Source organism: Rhynchophorus ferrugineus, unplaced genomic scaffold, assembly GCF_030347505.1.
Source record: "Rhynchophorus ferrugineus isolate W39M unplaced genomic scaffold, kcgeb_rfMv2 rfM1, whole genome shotgun sequence".
In the NCBI taxonomy this organism is placed as follows: Eukaryota; Metazoa; Arthropoda; class Insecta; order Coleoptera; family Curculionidae; genus Rhynchophorus; species Rhynchophorus ferrugineus.
The window spans coordinates 91,469,394-91,485,600 of NW_027472580.1; the positions used below are offsets into that span (position 1 = coordinate 91,469,394).

The 16,207-nt window shown below is 33.2% G+C and overlaps 1 protein-coding gene across 1 annotated transcript; it reads right to left on the bottom strand.

The window, feature by feature from the left end:
• Positions 1–5,960: 5,960 nt before the first annotated feature.
• Positions 5,961–10,532, bottom strand: LOC143201233 (toll-like receptor Tollo). Its single transcript, XM_083059064.1, has one exon. The coding sequence runs from the start codon at positions 10,335–10,337 to the stop codon at positions 6,381–6,383; it is 3,957 nt and encodes a 1,318-aa protein (XP_082915190.1). The 5' UTR covers positions 10,338–10,532; the 3' UTR covers positions 5,961–6,380.
• Positions 10,533–16,207: the final 5,675 nt, after the last annotated feature.

A 16,207-nucleotide genomic window follows, 5' to 3' on the forward strand; every position in this document is an offset into this window, starting at 1 on the left:
ATATATATATATATATATATATATATATATATATATATATATATATATATATATGTATATATGTATATATGTATATATGTATGTATGTATATGTATATATGTATATATGTATATATATATATATATATATATATATATATATATATATATATCAAATTTCTCTTTTTTGAACATGAAAAACCTGATATAAACTCGGTTTCAGTGCCCAAAAGTACATAAGAATTAAGTAAATTGATTTGAAAGGTTTTTTCAGATTTTTTAGGGTTGGTGCGATTAACTTCTTTTGCAAAATCTACTAATTATATTATTCTTATTTGTGATGTATTCTATGTAATACGTGTAAGCTTTTAATCCATAATTAGAATCACTTTGTAGGCAATTTCGTTACGCTTCCAGACATTCAGTTCCTATTGCAACGTTTTCCTAGATCCCTTTCCCCCGATACCATCAATGTTTAAACGAGACCCAAACCCGAAAATATGTGAAAACAAGCCGGTCTATTTCACGATAAACACAGAAAATTTCGCTCTAAAAGCCTCCTTAAGGCCAGTTTAAATTTTTTATTATTCTCCGGACCCTCATATTACGAGACCAAAATATTGGTCCTTCCGCGCCGTATCTACCTGATCCGTCCGTATTCGAATCTTTTTCCCCCAAAAACAGATAGAAAAAAAAAACACACACACACTTCTTTTTTAAATGTCTATAAATTCCGAATGAGAAATAAAGAATGCTCGGAGTGTATTGGATTGCATTGGACGATGGGCTTTTCTTTACAGGGCAGTTGTGTTCTGAATAGACTTTGAGCGAGTTGATGGGTATTAAAACGTATTAAGGATGACTGGGATCTTATTGACTCGAGAACTGTTTTCTTGCTTTTATATAAGCTGAAATTGATGATTCTTATCTCGGAATGTAACTCGACGGGATGTGGGGCAGAAATATTACGAAAATTATGTTAGGGATTGTCTATTATTAGATTCTCCTCCGTGGAATCTGCATTATCCGCTGTTATTTGAGAGATTCCTTTTAAAATTGTACAGAAAAATAGGGAGTAATATACATTGCGAAAAAGTTTCAAGAAAATTCCTTGTACTAGGTTAGCATCAGATCGAATAACTAATATCCAACCGAATCTCTCAAATTTTCGAAGATTAAAACATACATATAGTCTATTCAAAGTTTTTTTGTGTATTCGTCATCAAGAGATTTATTAATGTATTGTCTGTAGCAATTTCTAAATTCGTTTCAGAACCAGTAATATTTTTCTTCTCATCTTATTCTAGTTAAAAAGAGACATAGTGCTGTCTGATAAGTTCGACCGTGACACCGAACTAGCCTGTTAAAGTCGTCTGGTTGTCAATCGTACACAAAATTATTCAATGTATCATAATTGCGAGTTATAAACCAGGAAACCCTGTTTAAAGGCTTTGTTTTAATAGATGTCAAATCGCCGTGGTTTTTATTGAAAATACCTTTAAAAATATCTCAAAAAATAAAAAGCAATATAACCATAAATTCACCAAACAGAAGCCGTCTTTATGTGAAACGGGTGATGATCAAGATCAGCTGAATGCCAGCTGTATCAGAGTTCAAATATACGAAAAGTAGTTTTTTTCAATCGAAACCTAATTTAATACAATTATTTCAGAGAAAATTATTAGTCTTGAAAGTGTCCATAAAAAGCTGAAAGATATGCAGCTATCTGAGGGATGTTGAGCATCCCTTCATACACTGTTAGGTAATATAGGATTCAAGTTATGTAAAAATAAATCACGAAAAGGTTTAATGGAACTTGAAGACATTACTTTTAAAAAAATACAATTTCTAAAAACATCACAAAATCAAGGAAGAATTATTATATCAATTTGTATATTTAGATGAGACGTGGATATTTCAGAATGGTACATTACAAGATGATAATAAATATAGCGTAAAGCAACAAAAGTTGATGGAAAAAGGTAAACGTGGGAATAACTATCGATTAGATTTTATTAGTCATAACATTTATAAATAATTCATTGCAGACATAACTATATGTCATGAAGAACTACTTCATGATGGAAACAGGAATATAAATGAAATATTTTTATTCCTGGTGCAGAATTAGTGTTTGCCTCTAAGTCAAATGCTGACCAACATAGAGAAATGAACCATAACTTGCTTTTGCAGTGGTTTGTAAATTAGCTTTTAAAGAACTTGGAGGAACTGTCAGTTATTGTTATGGACTATTCACCATATCATAGTACACTGGTAGAGAAGATCCCAACAAGTGCATCAACAAAGAGTGCAATTAAGGAATGGCTTAAAGTACATAAAATAAGTTGTGAAGAAATTATATTAAAGAATGAAATATTTCAAATTGTTACTAGGTAAATATAAATGAAATATTTCACTGCGTTTTTTGCAAGTTTTGGCTGAATAATATGGTCATATAGTATTACGACTTATTATCACTTTATTTTCCATTCAGTCGAGTTGATATGGGGGTAGCAAAGACTTATTATAATAGACTGCTGGTCGAGACGGATATTACATCAAGAACTGTATGGATATGTGGAAGGAAGCATTGCCGACCAAAATACCTTCGGTTTGGATGAACTCGATAAGACAGGGGAAGTAGTTGATAAATGGTGGAATCGTGAACATGTTTTGGACATATTGGAAATTAACAGTTTAGTGATTGACTTGGACAGTGACTCGGAAAGTGAAAGTAACTAAAAGAAAATTTCAGGATATGTAATAATGCTGTGCAATGCTGGAAATTCTTGAGACAGGTTTATAAGAGTGGAAACAACTAAAGGTAAGCACATAATTTATTGAATATAACTGTAGAAAATGGTAATGTAGTTCGTGAAAGATTAGTGTGCACAGATATGATAGATATGTAATTGTTCAGAGAGGATTTTTCATTGTTATAAGGAGAGAGTGAATACTAACTGATTTGTAGATATGGTAAATTCATTAGACAGAATTCAGTGATTAATTTTATCAAGAATGGTGAACAGAGATAGTGGCATAAGAAATAAAAAATATAGTAATATCAAGATGACTTGAGAAGTAAACACACCATCGAAGGAAACAAGAACTAGTAAAACGGTAAATACAAGTATATAACAAGTAAAAAGGTAAATATGCTCTCTAATGAAAGTAAAATACATTACTTTGATATATAATTGTTAATTAGGTGGATAGGTCTCCAGGGAGGTACCACCACAGAAAGAAACGCGCCTAGAACTCTACCTTATGGGTGGTGTGGAAAAGAGTTAAAGGTAAATATAATAAAACAACTCTAACCTACAAACTATTATACCTGTGTTCTTAGTTGTAGTTTTAATTCATTCGATAGTATATGCACTAGATGTACTACAATGTTAAAATAAATTAAACATGTTTGATAACATTTTTGTTTAATTATTTTATTTACATTAGAATTTTGTTGTATGTCAAAGCCAAACTGAACTAAAACTCAGAGTTGATGCGTCAACATTGCGACGAAATTTAGGTGACGTATATACAAAATAACTTTGAATAGACTATATATATATATAGATAATGAAATATTTCCATAATAAATTGTGATACGTATTTTTTTATAATAACTGTAATTCTATTACATTATTAAAAAAAAAGAACCAATAGCGTTGCCAACTTGAGGGGAATTTCCTAACCTGTGAGAAATCTCATGTTGGTTAGGGATTTATTCCATACTTAATACCATACTGGAATTCTAAAACATATTATTGTTCCTTTTCACACGATTTGTCATTTTATTAATAACAGCATTTTACCACAATAATAATATATTATATTGAATATTAATAATAACATTATATTGTAGCATGTCATTTTTCAATTTTTTAATAGGCCCTTTGCGGACATTTTGAAAAGTATGGTTTCTATGCCAACTAACTATAGCAACATCGACGTTAGGCATTCACCAATCTGTTATTTTATTTTATATCTGCTATAAATCCATCCAAAGGTCAGCAGCTACAATTTAAGTTACTGAAGCCAATTTTCCAATGCTATGTTAGGTTTTGATCAACATGGTATTGAACTCCATTGGACAGCATTGATGGTGAATGCCACTGGGGTAAAGTGATTCCTCTTAAAAATGCTGCAGGAGAACACTTGTTCCCAAACATATAAAATTGGTATGTTCTTACAGCTGATACTGCTTAGATACAGATATTGTGGTATCTTTGGAAACAAGAGAAATGGTTAAGGAATCATCAAGTAAAATTCTTAAAGAAATCCTTTGATATTTATTTAAAGATCCTGTCTTGACAATACCAATTATTATCGCTCTATATCCAAACTTAACCTGCAGTGTTACTAGTTACCTTGCTGTAGTGTCTTCAAATTATAGTAATTTCAGTTTATTTTCATACTCAGAGGATTATTAAGGAATTTAAGAAATTGGCATTGGCAATCCTGACTAGAAATACAATAATTTTATATCCATTAAAATTCAAACAGTAATTTTATTATTTTTTTACACTTTGATTTATATTTATTTTATTTAAAATATCCCATACTACATTAATAGAGTATAGAATCATTATTTTCCATTAGTAGAAGTTGATTTTGGTAGCATTTCTCCTCTTACTTACTTAACTAATATTACAATCGATAAAACAGTGTGTTGAAAAAAAAAACACATTAAAGTTTAACAAAATCGTAAAATATATAATTAATTCATTTTGAGAATTGAACTCGATATGTGCAACGTATGCTGTATCTCATCTAGTATTTCTGTCTTTACGTTTACGTTAGTATTCCACCAATAGGAAATATTTTTTATCAGGTGTCATTCTAATTGATAAAATATTAAGTAAATGTTAATTAAACTTAATGAAAATTATTAACAAAGTATCATGTGTGTTAGTCTCTATGGTTTGAAAATAATGAATGTCTACTGTCTAAAAACTACTAATCCACGTGGAAAAACCTTAAATAAAAAACTGTGCACTTATTGAACATTACCTAAAAACGTTGATATGTTTTTAGAAATTAAAAAGCAGTGGCCAGTGATCGAGAGAACTTATAACTTAATTATGATCAGAAGATTGAAGATAATTCAGAATTTTACAGAACAACAAACCTGCAAAACCAGTTTACAGACCATACGCAGTATATTTTGTACGTTAGAAATTAATTTCATCCAAAACAATTATGTTTTAGGTTTACCTTTAAAGAATGTGCGAAATAAAATTTAAAAAAAAGTATTTTATATTAGTTTGCATCAGAAGTGAATGATATCTGAATTTCAAGGTTTTAGTTAACATAATATATCACCTTTTTTGACAATATAATAATAATAAGTACATTGACAAAACAACCATATCAACAAAAACATAAAACAATAATTTCAAATAGAGAAAAAATAATTGGACAGCAATTTACATATCAAATATAAAGTTAATCTAATTATTTCATATGATTTGAACACAAAGAGCTCTTCTTTTAATAGATTAATCATACAATATGGCATATAACAATAACTTTAGACACAATAAATCTAAATTAATTCGACAACTGATAAACTACATCAGACATTTCTTGATATACCTTTTAAATTTGTTAAATTAGTTGACGTTTATACAATGTTATTTTAGCATTTTAATATTATTATGAATTTCCAATGATTCCCAGCTAATTTATGAAAGTACACATATTTTTTATTTGATTTTATGATGATTTCAAAATTTTTATTTGGATTTGATAAAATATACGTTCATCTCAAATTAATTTAACATATTATTCGTTCGAAAGAAAGTTTGATTTAGAAGCTGGTGAAAGTTTAAAACAAATTTTGCCAATTAAACTTTAAAATGTTTAAGGAAATGTGTATTTATTTATAGTGCAGTTACTTCGAAGCAAAATATCTTATGATTGAATATAGTTGACCTTTTAAAGGCCAAGCCCAGAAGGATGGGTAAAAGAAAAAGTTCAAGTTCAATTTAAAAAAACGTCATTTTTATTCATAAATTAAAGTGTTGTAATATACAATATTTAACAGTCTTTTAATCCATAAAATCCTGCATATTATTTACAATATTTGACTTAAAATAACTAATGTCTAATAAGCGTTGAAAAAATTAGTACCACACGGTACTGTATCTTTTTTTTGTTCAATTATTTTATAAATAATTTTATATATTTATTTATTAATTTAAATATTTACATAATATTTACAATATAACGGACATTACATAGTAATAATAAAATTTTAAACGAGATATCCCTTTTTAAATAAGTTTTATACGATAAATACAAAAATTTAGCGTTTATTTGTTAAATATTAGTTAAGTAAGACAGCCTTTGAAAATATAGTAACTTATATTGACGATGTTTCGTCCCATTCGCAATGAGTCTTAGACGAAATATGTCCTCGATTGAGGAGGCGCGTCCGGAATTGTTGAGTACACATGCTGGGAGACCTCGTTCCTGCATCCGGGATATTGGTGGTACTGCATCGGTTTCCCGTCGATGGACACGTAACTGTGGTTCAACTGTTCCGAACCGTAGTGTTGCGAACTGGTACTGGAACCACCCTCGTCTTCGGTGCTGCGATTAGACTCCCCTCCTGACACATAGGTGCTTTGAGTTGGTGTGGGCGTCAGAGCGGCGGTTTGGTGGACCCCTGCGACCGCTTGGTACTTATACCAGGCATCCGCGTTGGTGTATTTCGGGATCGTTTTGCACCTGATCTCTTGGTGGTGGTGATGGGGTTGCGGTTTCTTTCTGCGGTTATCTCCATGGATGTCAGGCATGGCATAACGTAGTTTTTCCCAGAATCGACGCTCGCCCCACCTGGTGATATTTCCGGCGCGCAACAGGGCTCGTAGTTCTGGATCCATAGGTTCCAGGGGGTCACCGTTCAGTACGCAGACCAACTTCTTCCTGTAAGCAGAGCGCAGAGCTGCCTGAAGAGCTGCGCGGAATTCGGGTTTGGACCATTCCGTACAGATGAAGGATGGAGAGACGATCAGTAGTATTCTTCTCGACGAATCAGCTGCACCGACCATGGCATCAGATAAATAGGAAGCTCCGCTGAGTAGATGCAAATCTCTATAGTGTAGACATAACGTATGACCGAAAGCTTCCAGCTCGGGAGCAATGATTCTGGCTGCTAGGTCGTCGTCTTTGTGGCTGTAAACGACGTAGCAATCATAGAGATGGTCCTGGTCGTCGTTCGCATCTTGTAAGTCTTGAAATATCCTGACGCCGTATTTGGAATGGGCCCATAAACGCACTTCCTGTCGGAAAACGAACATGATAGCCACTAAAAGACACACAACGATCACAGACACCAAAGTCGCGGCTAGTAATGGCACGAAACTTTCTCCGAGCAATCGTCCATCGGTCACCAATTCTCTCTGCACAACGGATGTTGCTACGGCGTTATCCAGGTCTCCACATCTGTTCAGGGCGTCAGCAACGGTTTGATCGCTATCAGTACACAACATCCTGGCCGGATCTCCACCAGAAGACCGAATCCACGCGTTTAGTTTAATCATCGAGGAACAATCACAAGACCATTTGTTTCCTTCCACGGATACCCTAGCAGCGGCCGATTGTAATTGCCAAGGCGGGAAGTTCACGATTTTGTTCTCGTCCAGCTTCAACACTTCCAAATGGTGCATGTTCCTGAACGTCTGGTTACCAACGAAAGCGATTTTATTGTGATCCAAGTAAAGTTCGTTGATATTTTCCAACTGGTCGAATTCGAAACCGCGGAGTTCTTCCAATTTGTTATCTTCCATGTGCAGAACCCGCAGCGACTTGACTCCGTTGAAGGTTCTGTTGTGGAGGGCTTTAACATTGCTGTTGTTGAGATATAAAACCTCCAGCTTCTTCTTTCCGATAAAAACGTGACTGCCTAATTCTCCGAGGTTGTTGCCGTCCAGGTATATTTCAGTAGCGTCCATGGGAATTTTCTCGGGAACTGTCGTATAACCAGCATTACTACAATCAACGACATTGGAAGACCAGGTGTGGTCGTGATAACAGGTGCAACGATCAGGGCAGGTCATTTCGCAGTCGCAGGCATCAAAATCGCAGCAATGACACAGAGCGAAACAGTGGGTCTGATAGGAACACAAGAAGTTTGACGGTTTCAGGCGGAGAAGTGGCTGAGGAGGAGCACCGCGCGCATGTGCCAGTTCGCAAATTACATCGTCCAAGTCCAGAACCTGAGGGTACTGTCGCAGATTGCTCAAATGATTGATCCTTAATAACCATTCCATCTTGCAATCACAATAAAATGGATTTCCACCAATATAAAACTGAGGCAACTCCTTGTCATCGGTCACAGGGTTCAGTTTCAATGCAGTCAAATCCAAATATCGAATCTGATTACCGTAGAGCACGACCTTCTCCAAGAACTTCTTGTGCGTAAAAGTATTGGGAGCTACTGATGTTATGCGATTATTCTGTAAATATAAAGTTTCGACACTATCGGGGATGGAATCTTCTTGAATCTGGGTAATTAGATTCAAACTGACGTCCAGCATCTTGATTTTCAACATATTCCTGACTTCATAGTAGTTTCCAAGTTCGGGAATTTCGTTATCGTGCATGTCGAGCCACTCTAAATTCACTGGAAGGTGACTGAAATCAAACCAGAGCAACTTATTCGAGGATACATTCAACCAGACCAGGCTTTGTAGATTGGTAAAGACTCCGCTGATGTCATCCAGTTCGTTGGCGTCGAGCCGAATGGCCTTTAAAGTGGGGTTACTGGCAAAAGCGCTTTGCTCCACATGTTTGATTCTATTTGATGCTAAATTCAGGACTTGCAGCGACGGTAATGTGGAGAAAGCATCTCGAGATATATTCACTATATGGTTATCAACTAATCTCAATCCATAAAGTAGGTCGAGTCCCTCGAATGAAGCATTGGTAACGGTCTCGATGTGATTTTTTCCCAAGTCCAGTGTTTTCAGGAATCGTAATTGTCCAATACCTGAGGGAATGCCTCCAAGAAGATTCCCATTCAAACCTAGGTCCTGAAGGTTTGTCATATTCTCGAAAGATCTCGGGTGTATATATTCGATTTCGTTCTGGTCAATGAGCAATTGGTTCAAAGCATACATTCCGGTAAAATGATAAGACTCAATGCGAACCAACTTATTATGACTCAGTGTTAGGGCATGTAAATTCTTTAGTTCAGCGAAAGCACCGTCAACGATACTACTGATATGATTGTGCTCTAAATTGAGTATCTGAAGCGTATACAGGTCATGGAATAAGTTGGCATCAATACGATTTAACTGGTTGTGTCCCAGATTTAAAACAACTAAACGTACTAAGCCGGCAAAGGTATCTCGATTTACCCAACGACTGGTAAGCTCATTCCTCGACAAGTCCAACACTCGGAGCTGATCTAGTCCTTCCAAAAGACCTGGTGCCAGTACACTGAGAGAGTTGTTGTGAAGATATAAGTGGGTCAGTTCCCTGGACGATTGAAATAGTTCTGGAGGCATGGCAACTATGAAATTGCTGGAGAGATTCAGAGTTTTCAGGGCGTTTAGTCCAACGAAAGCGCGATCACCGACAGTTGACACGGCATTGTCTTGGAGATGGAGAGCCTCCAGGCTTCTTAAGGCTGAGAAACCGTTGTCAGGGAGAGAGATGATCTCGTTCGCACTTAAATCGACTACCTCCAAGCCGTTGACGCAGGATTTTCCTGGTGCCATCGGTCCTTTGTCCCAATCAGAGAATCCTAGGGCAGCGATGTCTTGTAGCTTATTCTGAGTTAAATTTAAATGACTCAAACTGTACAACGGGCAAAACATGTCTTGGGGGATATTCCATATGTTATTATCTCCGAGATCCAAGGTTCTCAGTTCAGTCAAGCCCCGAAAACTTTCTATGTGCAAGTCTAGAGTCATCGCTGACCATTCGGAGTTATGGGAACGAAGCGACAGCTTTTTCAGATGAAGCAGGCCCGTTAGCGAGGCCGCCGGTATAGTCCTGAATTTACAGTTCTCGATCTTGAGGTCGTGTAATTTTTTCAGTTGCATCAGAAACGAGCCGTGTCTGGCCGACTCGAGCGAACTTTCGAAAAACAGAGCGTCGTTACACTCGAGAACCAGAGATGTGACGCGATCACTTTGAATCTGAGTCAGGTTTCCAATGAGAGGTTCGGCATTGCTTACTGTTCGAATCTGGCAGAAGAGGACCGGTTCCTCGGCGTTGTCTAGGTCGGGTGAGGGTCGCATCCTCCACTCGCACCCTCTCGGTGCCGACTCGTAACTAGTTAAACTCCGAGCACCAACACAACACACCGAAAACAAAGCACAAAATAAAACTGCGACGGGATTCATAGTTCTTCGATGTTCCTCTCTCGCACTTGGTTTAAACGACGTTGAAATTAACTCAAACCGAAAGACTCGATAACTGTTAGAACAACATGACAACAAAGTCGTGTCGAGCGCGACTTGACGACGTAGCTGGTGATGCTACACGGGCACGTCTACATCGAACGAACCCGACCGGTAAACTGAATGTCTGCGTACCGTCCAGACGGAGAGACTGTTGCTCTTCGACGAGACGTGGTTAGCTCCGCCTCTTTCGTCCCCCACCACCGGCGACGTCAGCCCGCCGTGCCGTGTCCTGAATGGACGCTGTCACGTGGACTCCGGAAAATGTTAACAACGTGCAAAGTGCGAACGGGGACCCCCTCCGTGGAACGACGGGCTACGGGGGTTCGGGAGAGATTTTTCTTCCTTCGAGCCGGATGATCCGATTTTAGTCAAAAGAGGAGACCATTCTCGACTTTTTGTTTCGGGTAGCTCTAACTGACACCTTTTGCGGTAAAGATAAGAATCGTCTCGGAATAGCCCTGCGGTTGCAAATAATCTTAAAACACGTCCACAGTAGGACATTCTTTAAATCATCGAATCTTTATAATTTTGATTATCAATATGTTATTACTAGTCTTTTCCGAATTATAATTTGTCTACACAGTAACTTAAAACTAGGTAAAATTTTAATTTTTTTTGTATTAAATTTAAAAAAATATTGTAGAAATGTTCAGTGTTTTTCTCTACAGAACTCCAGAAGATCGCAAAGTTTAGTTGTCTTAGGTCTGCGTCCTAATTCAGTGTTATCCAAGATAATGAAATGTAATATTTCCTCATGTCTTGTTGCGAATCTCTTAAATTTCTCTGTGACAGTTTATAATTCAAAGGTCTTAGTGTAAATAACTGTGTAAATGTCCTATAGTATATGGGTGCATCTTTTACTTCTCATGACTTTATTCTGAAATACTTGTATTATTTTGTTATTACATTTTGCAGAACATCCCTATAACTCTTTAGATCCATATAGGTTTTATTATGTGCTTGAACAGCAGCAACTTTTTTTGTACGTATAATTTAGATTTTCTTTCAAATAACCAATTCATTTTTTGTTTTTTTTTTGTTTTCTTTTATTTTTTTATGCTAATTCCAATTTCAAGTTTTGTGGCAAGATTCAAGCCAAGGTACTTTGCATTTGTACTTTATAGGATTACAATATCATTCATATTTATCACTATATGAACAGTTTGTTTGTAAGCGAATTCAACATTCACTGGTTTAGTTTTGTTGACTTTTATTTTCCACGTCTGAGTCCGGTAAAATTAAAGATAACCTTTATGCATTATGCAAGTTCGTGTGGTTTTGTTTCTTGCTGTGATTTAGTAACCTTCTTTGATGTTATACGACAAAAGTTCGGAACACTTCGCGAATCCTTTTGATTTCAAAACCATCGTGCAGTCCTTTGTTGACTACGTAGAGATTAATCGAAGAACTTGGTTTAAGCAGTATTGCTTTACTAATCAGTTTGATGTCTCAAATATTATTGTAGGTCCTACTTAACTTTTATATTTTATACAAAAGAAAGAAGAAAAAGTGGGTCCAGTTTAAATAAATAATTATTAAATTAAAAAAATCCGACCTTATGTTCTAGCTTATAGAAATACTAGTAATACTAACCATACCCAGTCTGGCTTCATTAGGGCTTAATTTAGTAGTAACTGGAAGTACAAAAAAATATTCAGGCAAACATATAAAACACAAACCATTAAATTATTTCCAAAAGAAAGGAAATCATTTAAATACAATATTTTGTATGAAATAAAATCACCTTTATTTTTGCAAAAAAAATAATATAAACCATTTTAAAAGTTGGTATTTTATATTTGATATAGAAATATACAGCCTGGCTTCATTAGGGCTTAATTTAGTAGTAACTGGAAGTACACAAAAATATTCAGGCAAACACATAAAACACAAACCATTAAATTATTTACAAAACAAAGCAAATTATTTAAATACAATATTCTGTATGAAATAAACTCACCTTTATTTTTGCAAAAAAAAATAATATAAACCATTTTAAAAGTTGATATTTCATATTTGATATAGAAATAATAATAACAAAATTAAAAATAGTAATAAAAAGTACACATATACATATAGTATACGCATATAGTCATTTTTCAGATATAATTCGAGTTTTAATCCAATTTAGTTTTATTTAAATCTTGAAATTATTTTAGATACTCACTTTTCATGGGTTTTAAATACAGGAAATAATTTTTAGTCAATTTATTTTTTCAATTGTCTTTTATATAAACTTCGCAAAATATTTAGAAATCCCATTCAAATTTCAAGTTAATCCTTGAAGTAATTTTCAAGGATTATTATTGAGGACGCAAATGTACAATGTTCTAAGATTGCCCTTTCTTCGATTTCTAAGATTAAGATTATAATATAATTATTAAAATAAAAAACGTATTAAAATTAGTACTATCGATTCGTGGGAATGTTATATAATTTTTATTTTGTTTTCCTTATGTTTCGATATATATTTTGTAATTTTAAGTTTATATATATTTTTTTAAGAGTTAACTGTTGAAATGTAATAGGAAATATAGTTTTGATTTATAGTTAATACTCACAATACACTTGTATTATGTTTTATATAGAATGTTTTAGCAGGCCGAAAAATTCAACCCTATACATTCTTTAATTAAAAAAACATAACTTTATTAAAAACGAAACCAGAGAAGTAAAAAAATGCCTAAAATTGAAAAATTAAATTTATTTAAAGAACTGTTAACGTCTGTACTAAATCCACTTAAGTATTTTAGACTTTGTTTTCTGCGAACAGATGTCTACACAGTTAATCTCATACGTTAAATAAAAGAGCATCAAGAGCAAAAGATTTGCCTCAGACGACTCGATTTTGTCCAGAACAAATCAGCCTCTTGTGGTTTTGTTTCCGATTATTTAAACTGATACTTTTTGGTCGAGATAAGTATCGTCTCGAATGACTAACAGTTGGCAACATTAAGAACACAGTCTCTCAAGATTCTATACAAAATACATAGAGATTATAATCATTTTATTTCTTAGATGTCTGTCGATTTTTCGACTATTTTTCATTCTTGTAAGATTATTCCACAATATTTCTTAACAAAAACGTCATTATCGTAAATATTATTAATGAAATATATTAGAAATTATGAAGAATAATGCTTAGTGCTCATTTTATATAGATAAATATTAGGTTATGCTTATTTAATTTGCTGGAACATAGTAGTGGAATGAAATGCTATGAAAAGAAGTTAAATAAAGGATAAAATTAGCGGCACTTTTTCGTGTTTTTACCTTTAAAAATCCTTCATTACACAACTACACATTTGATTTTGTTGCGAATATTTTAATTTCCTCTATAATATTTAAAATCTGAGGGTCTCAATGTAAGTAATTGTTCCGATATTATACGGGCTCATCCACGATACTTCTCAGAACTTTATTCTGAAATACTTGTGTTATGTTGACGTTAGTACTCCCAGAACAACCCCGTAATACCATATAGGACCATATAGGTTTTAACATTTACTTGTACAGCAAGAATTTGTTATGTGTATTTTTATTATTTAGATTATCTTCCAAATAACCAACACTTTTCTTGTAATTTAATTTTTTTTATATTCACCCTTAACAAGTAAATATAGAACAAAATACAAATAAATAGAGAAATAATAAAACTATTATAGTTATTATTAGTGTTGGGGACCATCGACTGAAATCAACTATCGACTGTTTAACAAATGACGACTTTTTACTATCGAATGTCGCTATTTTTTGTCCGACTGATTTTACTACTTTTTACTATCGACTGTTTTAGTAGTGTACTTTTAGTTACTATTTTGGGTTCTACTAGTTTCATTCGACTGATTTTTTACGTTCTGACCGACCTTGACAAAAATATGCCGAACTTAGGCTTATATAGATTAATATGTAATATATATAGTTTTATGATATTTTTGGTAGTTTGCTTGTAAATAACAATATATTGTATATTAATATAGCAACATTTTGGAATGATATTTTTCATCATCATCATGTTTAGTTATGGTTTTATTTAAGTTCTATTGTATTGTCTATATTTATTATAGTATATTATGTAAAAATAACAATTAACATATTAAAATACTATAAAACATTTGTGGGGTATTATTCCATTCCATAGAAAAATTCCATTCCTTTTTACAGATCCACAGAACATTCGAATATAAAAATAATTCTACTTCGTTTAAAATGAAATCATTAATTGCATATTAGTAGAATTGAGCAATTACTTTTTTCCTTAATATATACATGGAATATGTACATCTGAGTCTCCTTTATACAAACGTTAGAAAATATAAACACATATAAAATTAACTGGTCCAAGCAATTATCTCCGTCCTTTCCCCTCTCACAATTTATAACGAAATAGTTCGTACATCTTCGTCTGACATCACGATTTTGCATTTGATAGTAGTTATTTCAGTCGCTAATTTTTTGACTGTCGACTGTTTTGCGACTATGGACTGTTTCAACTGTTCTCAGTCGATAGTTCCCAGCGCTAGTTATTAACAATTTCTGGACACAACTCACAAAACAAGTTTTTTCTATTCAAATTTTACATATGTAAATTATTAATAAATGCTTAATTATTCTTTCCAATTATTTATTGAAATAATTCAAACACTATCCGATTATCAACTCCAAATATTATATTATTTTTAATATCCAACAATTAGGTAAGTTATTTCTTTAAATATGTAACTGACCAGTACATATTTAAGTATAACATCGACCTGGTAGCGCCATCTATCGGAACCTTCAACACGACACCATAAGAGAACATCTGGTCATAAAGTCATGGGTTTCTGGGAACGAATACTTCAGTACGTTCAAAGCGCCGTGGAAATTAATTAGCTGACGCTAACTTTAGGTAATTCCGTTCATATCATAAAAGAATGATTAAAATGTACTAATTAAATTGGATAAATTAATTCGTCAAAAGGACTGACCCGTCGACGTCGTTTAAAAAAAAAGTTAATTAATCAACAAGGGTCGTAAAGTCTAACTCGTCTTTCAATAATATGTAAAATTTGTTAGGTAATTTTTGAAAAGGAAGCAAGCTATATTACTCTGTAGAAGAGAATGTGGCCATTGTTTGGTAAATAATGAAAAGCCCGAAATATTAATTGAACCTTGAACATTTGGAGGATAGATGTATTAAAATTTGAAACAAAAGGCTTGTTAGAAGAAGTATTATCGATTCATCAGAAAGTTATTTTATTTTCCTTATGTTTTCATAAATTTCTTGTAGTTTTAACTTAATATTAACAGTAGAAATATATTACCTTTATAGTTGATATTCATGATTTTCTTACAATATAATTGGTTATATATTTTTAATTTTTTCATTTTTTATTTATATATAAAATTACATTAATTATAACTACACATTAATTATAATTACACTAATTATTTTAACATTACTTTCATGGTATAATAATATAAAAATAATTCACAATTAATATACAATTAAATATAAATAATTTATTAATGTATATCAGACAATGAAAGACAAATTTGATGAGTCATTTATAAGAACAGCATGGCATTATTTAAAATAACATTACGATGAATTTTAGCGGAATTGGTATCTATTGCAAAGAACTGCGTGTAATATTATTTTTATGATATTATAAAGCTTTAGCCAATATTTATGACACGTGAAATCTTGGGAATATATTCTTCGAGTTAAAAAATTAAAAATTTACAACAATGACTGTTGAATACTACGAGTGGGGGCTTTCGATTTGACGATGAGAAAACACTTTTCATGAATGTTATAGCATATA

Bases quoted from the DNA above. Each gene is read 5' to 3' on its own strand.
- LOC143201233 (XM_083059064.1), bottom strand. From the start codon at position 10,337: ATGAATCCCGTCGCAGTTTTATTTTGTGCTTTGTTTTCGGTGTGTTGT.